The sequence below is a fragment of the Symphalangus syndactylus genome, chromosome 10, assembly GCF_028878055.3.
Source record: "Symphalangus syndactylus isolate Jambi chromosome 10, NHGRI_mSymSyn1-v2.1_pri, whole genome shotgun sequence".
NCBI classification, from domain to species: domain Eukaryota; kingdom Metazoa; phylum Chordata; class Mammalia; order Primates; family Hylobatidae; genus Symphalangus; species Symphalangus syndactylus.
Window position 1 is genome coordinate 19167225 of NC_072432.2, and position 16881 is coordinate 19184105.

A 16881-nucleotide genomic window follows, 5' to 3' on the forward strand; every position below is an offset into this window, starting at 1 on the left:
CAGCAGTGCAATCACAGCTCACTGCAGCCTCGACCTCCAGGCTCAGGTGATCCTCCCACCTCAGCCTCCCAAGTAGCTGCAACTACAGGTGCATGCCACCACACCCGGCCAGTTGGTTTTGTTTTGTTGTTTTGTTTTCTGTAGAAACGGAGTCTCACTGTGTCTCCCGGGATGGTTTTGAACTCCCAGGCTCAAGCAATCCATCTGCCTCAGCCTCCCACTTTGGGATATATTTTTATATCCCAAAGTGCTGGAGTTACAGGCGTGAGCCACTGCACCCGGCCTCGAGCATCCTTTAATAGCAGGTTTTCTTTTCAGGCAAGAAGACGTCCCGTCATCCCCTGCACCAGGACCTGCACTATTTCCCCTTCAGGCCCAGCGATCTCATCGTTTGCGCCTGGACGGCGATGGAGCACATTGACCGGAACAATGGCTGTCTGGTTGTGCTCCCAGGCACACACAAGGGCTCCCTGAAGCCCCACGATTACCCCAAGTGGGAGGTAGGTCTGCCCGGCAGCTGAGTCTTGATCCGAATCTCCTTCGCAGTTTCTGTTTCACATCAGTACCTATAAAGAGCTTACAAATGAGATGGCATTTCCTTTCTGAGCAAAACATTGTCCTAAGATTTGCAGTGAGGATCAGAGAAAGTTCAAGGATGTCAGAGAAAACGTTCATCACACCTATTTTCAACACTTTTTTTTTTTTTTTGAGACAGGGTCTTGCTCAACTCACTGCAACCTCCAACTCCCAGGTTCAAGCCATCCTCCCACCTCAGTCTCCCTAGTAGCTAGGACTACAGGTGTGCAGCACCACGCCCGGCTAATTTTTTGTGGTTTTAGTAGAGACAGGGTTTCGCCATGTTGGCCAGGCTGATCTGGAACCCCTGACCTCAGGTGATCCATTCACCTCGGCCTCCCTGAGTGCTGGGATTAAAGGCATGAGCCACTGTACCTGCCCTTAACACGTGTTTGAAAGCCAGCCAAGGTGGGGAGCTTGGGTAGGTACTGTATAGGATCCGAGATTGTAAATCCTAGCTGCAGACGTAAGACATAAACCCTTCGACCCCAGATTTGTGTGGTAGGCACCAAGTCAGTCTTACTCACTAACTGATGGCTCTCAGAGTAGGGAAGGAGAGATTGTCTCCTTGCAACTGCAGAGACCAGCAAAGGATCTGGGGAGGCTGGTGTCTGACCTGAGCCTTGCAGGACACGGTACAATGTCCCATAGGGAAGAGTTGATATAGGAAGGCACAAGGTCAAGGGCAAGCCTGAACTTGACCAAAGAACAGGAAAGACCCAGGGAGCTTGCAGTCTAGATGGGCTGGGCACTGGGTGTGTATTTTGGGGAGCAGCAGAGGAGGTGAGCCCAAAAAGGTACATTAGGACCAAATTAGAGAAGACTGTTATACTAAGAAGTCTGCAGTTTATTTGGGGGAAGAATGGGAATTTTTAGTTCAAACTTTTTAGGAAGATCGAAGACCTTTTTTTTTTTTTTTTTTGAGAAGGAGTCTCACTCTGTCACCAGGCTGGAGTGCAATGGCGCATTCTCGGCTCACTGCAACCTCTGCCTCCCGGGTTCAAGTGATTCTCCTGCCTCAGACTCCTGAGTAGCTGGGATTAGAGATGCGCGCCACCACACCCAGCTAGTTTTTGTATTTTTAGTAGAGACGGGGTTTCACTATGTTGGCCAGGATGGTCTTGATCTCTTGAACTCGTGATCCACCCACCTCTGCCTCCCAAAGTGCTAGGATTACAGGCATGAGCCACCACACCCGGCTGAAGAGCTTTTAATTAAAAAACAAACAAACAAACAAAAAAACAGTTTTATTGAGGTATAATTGTCACGTAAATTGTACATATTTTGCATGTATAATTTGATCATTTTCCACACAGGCATATCTGTGAAATCATCACCACAATCAAGATACTCCATCCTCCCTGCTCCAGGCAACCACTGAGCTGCTTTCTGTTACTACAGATTAGTTTGCATTTTCTAAAATGTCATAGACATATAATCACATAGTATAGATTTTTTTGTCCCATTCTGGCTTCTTTCACTCAGCGTGGTGATTTTGAGGTTCACTGATGCTGTTGTATATGATAGTAGTTTTGTTTTTTTTGTTTTTTTTTGAGACAGAGTCTCACTCTGTCACCAGTCTGGAGTGCAGTGGCGCGATCTTGGCTCACTGCAACCTCCGACTCCCTTGTTCAAGCAATTTTCCTGCCTCAGCCTCCCGAGTAGCTAGGACTACAGGCACAAGCCACCACACTCAGCTAATTTTTATATTTTTAGTAGAGACGAGGTTTCACCATGTTGGCCAGGATGGTCTCGATCTCCTGACTTCATGATCTTCCTGCCTCAGCCTCCCAAAGTGCTGGGCTCACCGTGCCCGGCCAACAGTAGTTCTTTCCCTTCCATTGCTGAGTAGTATTCCATTGCATGCATGGCTGCACCATGAACGATGGTTTGTGCATCCATTCAGCTGCTGATGCTTGGAACTGTTAAATGCATTTGAGCTCATGAGTGATGGGATCAAATCGGCTCTTCAAGGACAATAATGTCATGTTCTGGTGCAGGACGCACTGGAGGTATAGGTGTCTAGAAGCAAAGAAACCAGAGAGATGACTATTAACACTTTCGGTCTAAGGTAAAAAGATCCTGTGGGAACCAAAGTGGGAGGATCGCTTGAGCCCAGGAGTTCAGGACCAGCCTGGGCAACGTAGTGAGGTCTCATCTCTAATAATAATAATAACAATAATAATTAGCTGGGCATGGTGGCGCATCATGTATTCCCAGCTGTTCCAGAGGCTGAGTCAGGAGGATCACTTGAGCCCAGGAGTTCGAGGCTGCAGTGGGCTATGCTGGTGCCACTGCACTCCAGCCTGGGTGACAGAGCAAGTTCCTGTATCAAAAGAAAAAGAAAAGATCCTAGGCTGGGCGCAATGGCTCATGCCTGTAATCCTAGCACTTAGGGAGGCCGAGGTGGGCGGATCACCTGAGGTCGGGAGTTCGAGACCAGCCTGACCAACATGGAGCAACACTGTCTCTACTAAAAATACAAAATCAGTCTGGTGTGGTAGCGGGCGCCTGCCTGTAGCCCCAACTGCTCGGGAGGCTGAGGCAGGAGAATACCTTGAACCCGGGAGGTGGAGTTTGCAGTGAGCTGAGATTGCACCACTGCATTCCAGCCTGGGCGACAAAGCAAGACTCCATCTCAAAAAAAAAAAAAAAAAAGATCCTAGAATCCCATGATGCTGTGAATGGAAAGAGCCCCCATTGTTAAAGCAGGGAGAATGAGTTGTAGTTCATTAGGAAATGAGGAACATGGTTTTAAGAACTCCTAACTCGTCTGGACACAGTGGCTCACGCCTGTAATCCTAACACTTTGGGAGGCCATGGCGGGCGGATCACTTGAGGTCAGGAGTTTGAGACCAGCCTGGCCAACATAGTGAAGCCCTGTTTCTACTAAAAATACAAAAATTAGCCAGGCATCGTGATGCGTGCCTATAGTCCCAGCTATTCGGGAGGCTGAGGTAGGAGAATTGTCCGAACCTGGGAGATGGAGGTTGCAGTGAGCTGAGATCGCACCACTGCACTCCAGCCTGGGCGACAAAGCAAGACTCCATCTCAATAATAACAATAATAATAATAATAAAAAATAGAACGTCTCAGATTTCTTGCACCAATAATTAGTGTCAAATGAAAATATGTGAGTGTCTGGATCCTGATAAAAACCATTTCATGTGCAACTCATCAACGAAGCTAAGGTTTAAAGTTTGGTGCATGCAACTGCCATGGGCTTTGGCTGACAGAAGGCAAAGGGAAAGGTTTGCAGGGCTTCCAGAGCGTGTGGAGTCTCAGATACCCTGCTCAGATGCAGAGTGGGAGGTATGATTAGCTTAGTGTGGGTCACACATTCACCCTGGCCAGGAGAGAAGGGCTCTGGGTCATAGTCTCAGCACTGTCTAAGAGGGATGTCGCCATTCCCAAAAGGAACTGGGGATGCTCTGAGGAAGAGGGAAGGGCTGTTTCCCTTACCCTGACTCCTAAGGTGCTTCTCATGTCAATTTCTTTAATAAAGACATAACCTCATTATCTAAAGTAGTAACTAATTTGGGAAATAGTTACAAACAAACACAGTGTTTTAATTTACTATTCTTTCATTATTCTGGATGTAACATAAGTGCCTTTGAGCTCAGAAAAATTGAGCATTTTCTCCCCCCTATTTTGGGGAAATAGCTTCTGAGAGACACTCCTGAGTAGGAGATGAAGGATTTATTTAAAGTTCTAGGTGAGGAGGAGAACATGCTGGGAACACTTACAGATTCAGGCTGGAAATGCCCAAGAGATAGGTGGTTGCCTGCATTAACCACAAAAGGCAAAGCTAAGCTAGATCTTCATGTATAATGCAGTCATGAAGGGTAGGTGGAAATTCCACATTGTTTATTTGCTCCAAAAAATCAGTGATTTTAATATCAACATGTGACTTCTTTTTTTTTATTACTATTACTTTTTGAGACAGAGTCTTGCTGTGTTGTCCAGGCTGGAGGGCAGTGGTGTGATCTTGGCTCACTGGAACCTCCCCTCCCGTCTCAATCGATCCTCCCACCTCAGCCTCCTGAGTAGCTGGGACCACAGGCTTGCACCACCATGCCCAGCTAATTTTTGCAGTTTTTGTAGAGATGGGGTTTTGCCATGCTGCCCAGGCTGATCTCGAACTCCTGAGCATAAGCAATTCTCCCAATTAAATCCCAAAGAGATGGGATTATAGGCACGAACCACCATACCCGGCCAACATGTGACTCTTAAAAACCAGATATCTGAGAGGCTTTTGTATACTGAAAAAATGTAAGCATTTAATTTAGACATTTCTTTCTCTTGGGAGAAAGAAATGCCTCCTTTCCCTGATGAACCATTGACAATGTTTTTAATTCTGGTACTCCCTCAAACGTAGACTTGGCTTGCCTCTTGTTCTAGGGGGGAGTTAATAAAATGTTCCACGGGATCCAGGACTACGAGGAAAACAAAGCCCGGGTGCACCTGGTGATGGAGAAGGGAGACACCGTTTTCTTCCATCCTTTGCTCATCCACGGATCTGGTCAGAACAAAACCCAGGGATTCCGGAAGGTGAGCAGTCACATTGCTGCACCTGCTGCAGAAGCGTAGCTTAGAAACAAAAATTGCATTTAATTCATTTAATTCAAATTAATTGAATAAAATTTTAATTTAATTGCATTAACATTTTAAAGATTTGTGGCTTTTAACCAACCTGGACTTTAGTCCAGTTTATTTACCAGGAAATATATTTGCTTACCTTGGGCTTTCTGTGCTCTTATCAGTAAGAAGCCAGGTGACCTCAGGATCCTAACCTTGTCAATATTGATTATGAAAGCCAGGTGCAGTGGCTCATGCCTGTAATCCCAGCACTTCGGGAGGCTGAGGCGGGAGGATCACTTGGGACCAAGAGCTCTAGACCAGTCTGGGCAACATGGCGAGACCCTACCTCTATTAAAAAAAAAAAAAAAAATCACTGTTGTCTCTTGAGGCCATGGGTTAGGGGCCAAATTTCGTCTTCCATTCATTCATATTTCCACCAGCCTCATCAGGGTCAGGATTAGGGTGGGACAAGTTGGGGCACTCTCCCCAGGGGTAAAATTTAAGGGGATGCCAAAAAAAGACTGCAATCGAGTTTAGTAATATTTTAATGCGAAATTTTAAAAAATCAAAATTAATGCAAAATACCCAATGTATTGGCTGCGCACAATGCCAAAAGTTTAAATAAAAGACACTATTGGACCCCACACTAGCACAATCTTCAGAGCTGTGCAAGTAGCGAGGTGCAGGCACAACAACACAAATCATGTTGTGGGTTTTACTATATTGACTTGGCAATTTTCCAATTATTATTATTTTTTTTTGAGATGGAGTCTCCCTCTGTTGCCCAGGCTGGACTGCAGTGATGCGATCTCAGCTCACTGCAACCTCGGCTTCCCAGGTTCAAGCAATTCTCCTGCCTCAGCCTCCTGAGTAGCTGAGACTACAGGCACACGCCACTATGCCCGGCTAATTTTTGTACTTTTTAGTAGAGATGGGGTTTCACCAGGTTGGCCAATCTGGTCTTGAACTCCTGGCCTCGAGTGATCGTCTCGCCTCGGCCTCCCAATATGCTAGGATGACAGATGTGAGCCATCTCGCCTGGCCCAATGTTTTTTAATGCCTTTGTTTTAAAAATTTTTATTACTTGTTTATATATTTATTTGAGACAGCATCTTGCTCTTTTGCCCAGGCTGGAGTGCAGTGGTGCAATCAGAGCTCACTGCAGCGTGGAACTCTTGGGCTCAAGCCATCCTCCCACCTCGACCTCTCGAGTAGCTGGGACTACAGGCATGCACCACCACACCTGGCTAATTTTATTTTTTCATTTTTTGTACAGACATGGTCTTGCTATGTTGCCCAGGCTGGTCTTGAACTCCTGGCCTCAAGTGATCTTCCTGCCTTGGCCTCCCAGGGTACTGGAATTACAGACATGAGCCACCATGCCCAGGCTTAATGACTTTAATGTTCTGGAAAAATATTACTATAAGTACATAAAGATACAGATATAGGGGTGCATGTTTTCTCTTTGCCTTGGGCTCTGCTACAGTGCCATATGGCACCAGGGCTTACAGAGGCAATGGAGTTTGTGACTCCACTCCCTAGAAATTTGCTGTTTGGGGCAAAGTAGAAAGTCTTTCTGACAAGTGTGATCACTTGTGACAAAAATGGTAAGTTTTAACGATTGCTTTGCAGCTTAGATCTGTTTATAACTTTTTCTAAAAAAGGGAGAACCAAGTAATTTCATCCTTACCCTCAGAAGGAAGCAAGAGGGGTAATATATGTCACTGGTATTGGCTTTTAAATGTCCTTTTGATTTGAGAGAAGGTGTCTGCATTATTTTCTTTCTCAAAGTATTTTTAGTTCTTTTCATAATCTATTGCCACTGAAATAACAATCCATCCCAAATTGGACCAGGTAACTAACTTTTGAGATAAACTGCCATGGAATGCAGTCCTTCTTAAGGCTTTGGGATATCCATTCATTAGGAAAATCAAATGCTAAAAGAAAAAACTAAAGACCTCTTGCTGACATAATTCTATTCCCTCTCTCATATATACCTTTCAGCAATAAATGTCACATCTGATTAATGATCTTTTGAAATTTCTCAATTAACTTTTAGCTGGAAACAAAAACAGGCTTAGTTACAAAGAGATTGACACAGGACGCAATGGACCTGACTTTCCATTTAGAAATCAAATACTGAGTGAAATAATTGACTTTCTAAAAGAAAGACTCCCTGCTTGGTCGCTAGTATTCATGGGATGTTTTTCTCCAATATCAATTTGTTCACTTTGCACAGGCAATTTCCTGCCATTTCGCCAGTGCCGATTGCCACTACATCGACGTGAAGGGCACCAGTCAAGAGAACATCGAGAAGGAAGTTTTAGGAATAGCAAATAAATTATATGGAGCTGAAAATAGCGTGGACTTGAAGGTATGTTTGTATACAATAGCAAGGTAAAAATCTCAGGTTTTTCTTTTCTTCAGATGCTTCGTAATTCTCATACCTAGTTTATTTGACAGTATATAGTGCTTGGGTTTAGATTCATTTTAGGGACATCACTGAGCTCCCACCAAAAATGACAATGGAATTTCCATTTACACTTGTGCCCCCGTGCAGGAGGCTTGAGAACTTCCTGCTGCTTCTTTGTGTCTTGGAGCTGTCCAGAGGTGTGCAGGCCATCCTGTTTCACACAGGACAGTAAAGGAAAACAAAACTGCAGATTAGATGAGAGAAAATCAAAGACAAAACCTTGCCTTCTGGCTGGGCATGGTGGCTCATGCCTGTAATCCCAACACTTTGGGAAGCCAAAGCAGGAGAATCACTTGAGCCCAGGAGTTGGAGACCAGCCTGAGAAACATAGTGAGACTCCATCTCTACTAAAAAAGAAATAAAAATAAAAATTAGTCAGGTGGGGTGGAGCATAGCTGTAGTCCCAGCTACTCGAAGGCTGAGTTGAAAGGCTCACTTGGAGCTTGAGGTCAAGGCTGCAGTGAGCTGATCACACTACTGCACTCTAGCCTGTGTGACAAAGTGAGACCCTGTCTCAAAAAAAAAAAAAAAAAAGAGCCTTCTGAAGGGATAGAAGGAAAGTTATAGGTTTGAGATCCAATCATAGGCCATGTTTATTCGTATAGAATAGAGTATTTATGGCTGTGCGAGGTGGCTCACACCTGTAATCCCAGCACTTTGGGAGGCCGAGGCAGGCAGATCACAAGGTCAGGAGATCGAGACCTTCCTGGCCAACATGGGGAAACCCCATCTCTACTAAAAATACAAAAATTAGCTGGGTCTGGTGGCACGTGCCTGTAATCCCAGCTACTCAGGAGGCTGAGGCAGGAGAACCACTTGAACCAGGGAATTGGAAGTTGCAGTGAGCTGAGATCGCGCCACTGCACTCCAGCCTGGCGACAGAGCAAGACTCCATCTCAATAAATAAATAAATAAATAATAGAGTATTTATGCATTAGGAAATCCAGTAAGATGCCCAGAAAGCAATTCTTGAGCAAGTTTCTGTTTTGGTAAATTTGCATCTGGAGTTTTATGAGAGGCCTAGTTTGCATGTAGCAGAAGTTTAAGATCACTAATGCTTATCAATAACAGGCGTTTGACAATATTTCATATGGTTTCCTAGTTAATATACATCATCACTTGTAAATTATTTAAATTTAATTAACTAACTGTTTATTTTTAGAGACAGAGTCCCACTCTGTTAGCCAGGCAATCACAGCTCACTGCAGCCTCAACCTCCTGGGCTCAAGCAATCCTCTTGCCTCAGCCTCCCTAGTAGCTGAGACTACAGGCACACATCACTGTGCCCTGGCTATTTTTTTTTTTTTTTTTTTTTGTAGAGATAGGGTCTCACTGTGTTGCTCAGGCTCAAATTATTTGTTTTTAACTCATGGATATTCAGTACTGCTGATCATTAATAGACAAATTATCAATCAAGGCAAATAAACAAGCATACTTACTTTGTAGAATATGCACATTTCAACCTCTGAAACAAGAAGATTCTATTCTTTAAATTTGCATTAGATCATCATAAATGCATGCAGGCACCCCAGATAGACTGAGTGCAGTGATAACTGTGGGCTCCTCAGCATGTCGTAGGCCCCTGTGCACCAGTGCCATGCTACCATGCCATCGGGAATCATCAGAAATACCTTCCCAGCTCAGGAATCTTGCTTCTTGCCGGGCATGGTGGCTCACGCCTGTAATCCCAGCACTTTGGGAGGCTGAGGCGGACAGATCATGAGGTCAGGAGTTCAAGACCATCCTGGCTAACACGGTGAAACCCCGTCTCTACTAAAAATAAAAAAATTAGCCGGGCATGGTGGCGGGTGCCTTTAGTCCCAGCTACTCTGGAGGCTGGGGCAGGGGAATGGCGTGAACCCAGGAGCTTGCAGTGAGCCGAGATCACGCCACTGCCCTCCAGCCTGGGCGACAGAGCAAGACTCTGTCTCAACAACAACAAAAAAAGGAATCTTGCTTCTCCCTTTAGAACCTGGAAATGTGTCCCATCTCTGAAAATGCTCTGATTTTGCATTTGCAGGTCCTAGAAATTCTTGTCCTTCCTCTCTTTTTGTTCAGTACCTAAAATGCCTATACATTTTGTCAACTGGAGCTTTGAGTTAACATCCTAAATTTTAAGGGAGAACAAATATATGTACATTATGTTTGAGGTTTGTCAAGGTTGTGCTAAATGAATGCCTCCCACATTTAGTTTAATTACTCTGTAAGTTATATTTAGAATAACAATATTAACCTCTGCTACATAGTTCTCTGTAAAGTACAAAAGCACATTCATATTCATTTTCTTATTTTCTTCACCAAAACCCAGTGGGGCAGTATAAGCTCCATGCTGTCAATGACAAGAAAACAAGTCCCAGAGGCTGATCTAAGCTAGCTAAGCGACAAAGCTTGATTTCAGAGTCAGGTCAAATTTGAAAATTATTCTTTCCACCATACCTTGCTGTTTGCTCAAAAATAAACAAGAACCAAGAAATAAGAACATCTAAATTATTTTATTAAGGGCAAAGGGAGAAAAAACCCACCAAACAAAGCAGTAATCCTTGATACCAAGTTCACTATTATCATCTCATCAGGAGTAGAACACTCAAAATGGCTCAGACAAGTAACATAAGAGTAATAAGGCCAGGTGCAGTGGCTCACTCCTGTAATCCCAGCACTTTGGGAGTTTGAGGCCGGCGGATCACCTGAGGTCAGGAGTTTGAGACCAGCCTGACCAACGTGGTGAAACCCTGTCTCTACTAAAAATATAAAATTAGCCGGGTGTGGTGGCACGTGCCTCTAATCCTAGCTACTTGGGAGACTGAGGCAGGAGAATCATTTGAACCCAGGAGGCAGAGGTTGTAATGAGCCAAGATGGTGCCATTGCACTCCAGCCTGGGCAACAAGAGCAAAATTCTGTCTCAAAAAAAAAAAAAATTATGCAGAAAAATGGCAGTGAACTGTTTGTTCTGTAACCAAACATGACATTGACCCAGTTATGTTACCTGGCACCAACAAATATGCTGAATAAAACAGAACTGACAGCAGCTGGGGGACCCACTGACTTAATTTAGTTAACATTGTTTAAGAAGTCGGTTAAGTAGACAAGGAGTGGTGGCTCATACCTGTAATCCCAGCACTTGGGAGGCTTTGCGAGGCCGAGGCGGACAGATCACTTGAGGCCAGGAGTTTAAGATCAGTCTGGCCAATGTAGCGAAACTGTGTCTCTAATAAAAATATAAAAAGTTAGCTGGGCATGGTGGTGCACACCTGTAATCCCAGCTACTCGGGAGACTGAGGCAGAGGTTGCAGTGAGCCGCTGCAGTCCAGCCTGGGCAATGGTGTGAGACTGTGTCCCCAAAAAATTTTTAAAAAAGAGTTGAGTAAGTAGCTTAATTTGAGTTGTTTTGTTTACTAATCAATATAACTTACAGGGATTATTTTCCCTATTTAACCTTTCATAGAGGCTAGAAATCAACTTTGTGTTATGGTGGAATTGAAGGTAAATGGAGGGCGGATTGAAGTGTTCCATAAACTCACTCTGTTCGGTATTATTTCCAGGATATTTGGATGTTTCGAGCTCGACTTGTGAAAGGAGAAAGAACCAATCTTTGAAATAGCCATCTGCTGTAACTCTTTCAACAGAAAACCAAAACCAAACAAAATGTCTAAGGAAAATGTTTTCTTAATGAGATGATATAACCTTTTCTATCACTTGCTAAAAGCAGAAAACATGTATCAGGTACTTAATTGCATAGAGTTAGTTTTGCAGCACAATGGTGTTGCTTTAATGAAAAAAAAACAGTAAAAGTGAAATATTACTGTTTTAAGGAAAACTAATTTAGGGCGGCAGCCAATAAAGGTGGTTGGTGTATAATTTAAGTGTTAAATCAATTTCTTTCATTCAGTTAGCTCTTTACCCAAGAAGAAGTGAATGATTTGGAGCTTAGGGTGTGTATTGTATCCCCTTTCTGATAAACCCATTCCCTACCAATTTTGTGTCATAAGAGATTTTTTTTTCCCCAAATCTAGAACCATGTATAATACATTCACATTTAGTCAAGGGCATAAGAAGGGTGTCATGGAGTCCAAATAAAGGTGAATATTCCGGCTCAGACAAGGGCCTTCTCCTGTAATTTCTTCAACCCAACCATCCCCTTAACAAGGAGACTTGTTCTTTCCAGTCCTTTCCTCTGTTCCTAAAGAATGAAGATGAGGGCCGGGTGCAGTGGCTCACACCTGTAATCCTAGCACTTTGGGAGGCCGAGGTGGGCGGATCACCTGAGGTCAGGAGTTCAAGACCAGCCTGTCCAACATGGCAAAACCCCGTCTCTACCAAAAATACAACAACAACAAAAAAAATAGCTGAGCGTGGTGGCGCGCACCTGTAATCCCAGCTACTCAGGAGGCTGAGGCAGAAGAATCACTTGAACCTGGGACGCGGAGGTTGCAGTGAGCTGCACTCCAGCTTGGGCGACAGAGCAAGACCCTGTCTCAAAAAAAAAAAAAAGAAGAAAAATAAATAAATAAAAGACGAGGGTGACTTCATTTGATGTATCTTATTGGGTAGGGCTGCTGGAATCCCTTCACATTTATGAATGAAGCCTAACCTCCTTCAAGCGATAGGGAAATTTTTAGATACTTTTCCCTGGATTTGAAGTGAGCGTGGACTGAACAAACTTATTTCAAGACAGCACCATATTTTCGGTACCAGCTGAGGGCAGCAAGGAGACATAGTCCTTATTTTTACAAATTCTAGTTAGGGCTTTAGTAAGAAAGAAATAACAGAGTACCTTTCTTGTCATTCTGCTAAGCACAAGTTTTCCTAAATCTAGTGTTGCCATGTGTGCCGTTTTGTTTGTGAGGACAGGCAAGTGAAGCTCAGCTCCCGCTGGGAACTGGGGAAGGCAGATCACTGACAGGCTCTAAGGAAATTAGATTATGGGATGATTGGAAATAAAACGTAATGAAGGAATGCCTATGTAAACAACATGTGGGGAGAGAGCCCTGCTTTGTTATGGAATAAACTCTAAATTGTTTCAAATTTAAAGTGAATATGAAAAACTAAACTTCAGTAGGAATATTGAAGAGCAATTTGTTATTTCCTGTGTGCATTTGTGAGTGAAAACCAACTGGTCCCCATCAGAAAACATTCATTTCCCATCTGATCCATGTCCCTTTTGTCCATTAGTGCATGTAAGAAATATCCAAGCACCCACTCTTTTTTTTTTTTTTTTTTTTAATTTTTTTGGAGACGGACTTGCTCTGTCACCCAGGCTGGAGTGCTGTGGTGCGATCTCGGCTCACTGCAATCTCTGCCTCCCAGGTTCCAGTGATTCTCCTGCCTCAGCCTCCTGAGTAGCTGGGACTAAACGTGCACGCCACCACACCCAGCAAATTTTTGTATTTTTAGTAGAGTAGAGGTTTCACCATGTTGGCCAGGCTGGTCTCAAACTGCTGGCCTCAAGTGATCCACCCACCTTGGCCTCCCAAAGTGCTGGGATTACAGGCGTGAGCCACAGTGCCTGGCTAAAATATCCAAGCACCTACTCTATGAAGTGGGACTAGATACCAGGATGAGGTAGGGTGCCTCAAACTGTCCATGTGGACCTGTCCTGTGAAAGGTGGGAGTCAGGGTTGGCTGGAAAATGAAGAGCTGGGGAAGGAATTCCACCAGATTTCATCAGACTGAGGGGAGGTGGGAGGGGATTTGTCCTGGGTTCATGTCCATTTCACCAGAATCTAGTCTAAAAGGACTTTATGAGGTGCTGAAACAAATCACAAAACGAAACAAATTGCGAGGATCCTTTTCTGTGAATTTTGAGACTAATAGCTTGGGAAAACTGAAGGTCTTTGCTCCTTGTGTGTGCTTGGAGCCTCCCCCTCCCCCGCTCTTTTTTCTATGGTTTATTTTTTTGGGGGGGTGGTTTGTTTTGTTTTGTTTTTTTGAGACAGAGTCTTGCTCTGCACCCAGGCTGGAGTGCAGTGATGCGATCTTGCCTCACTGCAACCTCTGCCTCCTGCTGGGTTCAAGCGATTCTCCTGCCTCAGCCTCCCGAGTAGCTGGGACTATAGGCGCCCGCCACCACGCCGGCTAATTTTTTGTATTTTTAGTAGAGATGGGGTTTCACCGTGTTAGCCATGATGGTCTCAATCTCCTGACCTCGTGATCCACCCACTTCGGCCTCCCAAAGTGCTGCGATTACAGGCGTGAGCCACTGCACCTGGCCTCCATTTTTTCTTTTTTTAAGAGATGGAGCCTTACTTTTTGGTGTAGGCTTGTCTCAAACTTCTGACTTCCAGCAATCTTCCCACCTCTGCCTCCCAAAGTGCTGAGATTACAGCTGTGAGCCACTATGCCTGGCCTTATTTTTTACTATCTAATAGAAAAGTGGTATATATGATTATTGTAATTTGCATTTATTTGATCATAATGAGATACAGGAGTTTTCATATCACTATGGGCGTTCTGTGGCCGACTTGCTGAATGCTGGTCTCTTTGGCCCAAGAGGATAACTTATGGTAGAAAAGCCAAAGAACAGATTTCAACTAGCCATATACAGCTGGAATGTCTGGAGATAAATATCTTATTTATAATAAGCTTATTTTTCCATCTCATTCATTTCAAGCCTGAAGCCGCTTGATGTCAAGTCTGAAGTCCATTGAAGGCCTTTGTTAGGTGTCCTGGAAGGGAGGGGAAGAAAAAGCCAAGGGTTTGTACCTGATGATGTTCAAAATACATAACAGAGGGACCATCAGTCAGATACCATGAGTACAAGAATGTGGCATTCAGTTGATAACAGCGTTGTCCCGAGCAAGGCAGATCCCACAGGTGGCCCCTGCTCAGCATGTCTGGAAGAGGGTTGAGAAGGTTCCCACCTGTGTCTGAGATTCCATCACTCACCATGAGTTTGAGGACCAAGCCTCTTTCTAGACATTCTCTCTTTTTTTTTTTTTTTTGAGACGGATTCTCGCTCTGTCGCCCAGGCTGGGGTGCAGTGGTGTGATCTCAGCTCACTGCAACCTCCGCCTCCCGGGTTCAAGCGATTCTCCTGCCTTAGCCAACATTGTCTTTTAAGATGCAAGTACCTCTGGAATGACAGCACTGGATCCTAATATCTTAGTGAAGACATTTCTTCTTTATCCAGAGAAGAAATAGAGCAGCCTTTGGGAACAAGGGAAGGATGAAAAATGGGTGCAGAAAAGCAAAAGGGAAGAGGGTCACAGGAGCTGTAGGACAGCACTGCAAAGTATCCTCAGCTGAAGTTGGCTTTCCCCAGAGCTGGCGCTGAGCTTGGGAACATGGCTGCTACATCCGCTGCCAACACATTGACAGGCTCTTAGGCCGGGCGAGGTGGCTCACGCCTGAAATCCCAGCACTTTGGGAGGCTGAGGCGGGCAGATCACGAGGTAAGGAGATCAAGACCATCCTGACTAACACGGTGAAACCCCGTCTCTACTAAAAATACAAAAAATTAGCCAGGCATGGTGGCGGGCGCCTGTAGTCCCAGCTACTTGGGAGGCTGAGGCAGGAGAATGGCGTGAACCCGGGAGGCGGAGGTTGCGGTGAGCCGAGATTGCACCGCTGCACTACAGCCTGGGTGACAGAGCGAGACTTCAAAAAAAAAAAAAAAGGGCTCTCATGGCTGGTAAGTAGCCTTCGTCCTCAGCTCCTCAGTCCCTGAAGTGCTGACCCTCCTTCCCAGCTGCTCCAGCCCCTCTCCTGAGATTCCTCCCCTCCCTGCCCAAGTCCAGAAACCAAACTGGTAATGCTAGGCTGCCCAGGAGCCTCCAGGACCTGTCCTGGCGTTGTGGACACTTGCTCTAAGCCTCACTGGCAGTTCTACATTTTGTTTTGTTTTGTTTTATTTTATTTTGAGACAAAGTCTTGCGCTGTCATCCAGGCTGGAGTGCAATGGTGCAATCTCAGTTCACTGAAACCTCTGCCTCCTGGGTTCAAGCAATTCTCCTGCCTCAGCCTCCTGAGTAGCTGGGATTACTGGCCACCACACCTGGCTAATTTTTGTATTTTTAGTAGAGACAGGGTTTTACCATGTTGGCCAGGCTGGTCTCGAACTCCTGACGTCAAGTGATCCACCGGCCTTGGTCTCCCAAAGTGCTGGAATTACAGGCGTGAGCCACCATGCCCAAGTCATTCTAAATTTTAATATCACTGCTTCCAAGAGTGGTCTCACTGCTCATAAAACAAATCAAAAGAGATTCTGCTATGTATTCAAACAGTTGTTGGCAAATGACTGCGTCAATCATCTAAACCATCTTTTAATCCCAGATAATTTCCCCTCCCCTTCTCTGCCACTCTGGGACAGGAATTGATGATCAGATATTTCTTTTCTCTCCCCACCTTTTTTTTTTTTTTTTTTTAGAAACAGGCTCTCACCCTGTCACCCAGGCTGGTGTGATTATAGCTCACTGCAGCCTTGACCTCTTTGGCTCAAGCAATCCTCCCACCTGAGCCTCCTGAGTAGCTGGGACCACAGATGCACACCACCATGCTCAGCTAATTTTGTTTATTTTTATTTTTTTGTAGAAGCAGGGTCTCCCTACATTGTCCAGGCTGGTCTCAAACTTCTGGGCTCAAGCGATCCTCCTGCCTCAGCCTCCCGAAGTGCTGGGATTACAGGCATGAGCTACCTACACGGTTTTTGCTTTTTTATTATTTTATTTTATTTTTATTATTTCCTTACTTTCTGGCACTACAAGGTGCTCCAGGATTATCTTGTGTCTTCCTGGCCTTTGTCCTGTAATGAGCCATTTCTCCAAGGAGCCCTGGTTCTACTTATTGGGAACTGTTGGAAACCAAGATCTGGGCTTGAGATGCACTCTCAATGTGCATTGTTACCAAGCTCGTACAGTGTTTCTTTTTTTTTTTTTTTTTTTTGTTGAGACGGAGTCTTGCTCTGTCGCCCAGGCTGGAGTGCAGTGGCGCAATCTCGGCTCACTGCAAGCTCCGCCTCCCGGGTTCATGCCATTCTCCTGCCTCAGCCTCTCTGAGAAGCTGGGACTACAGGCACCCGCCACCATGCCCGGCTAATTTTTTTTGTATTTTTAGTAGAGACGGGGTTTCACCGTGGTCTCGATCTCCTGACCTCGTGATCCACCCGCCTCGGCCTCCCAAAGTGCTGGGATTACAAGCGTGAGCCATCGCGCCCGGCCATACAGTGATTCTTAAAGTGCTCCAAAACTGGCAATGCCCTGGCCCAGCATCTCTGGAAAGTCACAATCATTCAGAGACAGTAATGCTCTGGCCTGGG

At 45.0% G+C, this 16881-nt stretch overlaps 1 protein-coding gene across 9 annotated transcripts in view; it reads left to right on the forward strand.

Annotated features, from left to right (window-relative positions):
* The window catches only part of PHYH (phytanoyl-CoA 2-hydroxylase), a 63325-nt gene that overhangs the window by 10619 nt on the left and 35825 nt on the right, over window positions 1–16881 (forward strand). For 6 of the 9 annotated variants that reach the window (XM_055296598.2, XM_055296596.2, XM_063610166.1 and 3 more), the window contains 4 exons: window positions 319–500; window positions 4978–5127; window positions 7397–7531; window positions 11171–11729. In XM_055296598.2, coding sequence (XP_055152573.1) covers window positions 319–500; window positions 4978–5127; window positions 7397–7531; window positions 11171–11224 — 521 coding nt within the window. In that variant the 3' untranslated portion in view covers window positions 11225–11729. Of the gene's footprint in view, window positions 1–318; window positions 501–4977; window positions 5128–7396; window positions 7532–11170; window positions 11730–16881 lie in introns of those variants that run through there. The other 3 variants (XM_063610165.1, XM_055296599.2, XM_063610170.1) reach the window with 3 other exon arrangements.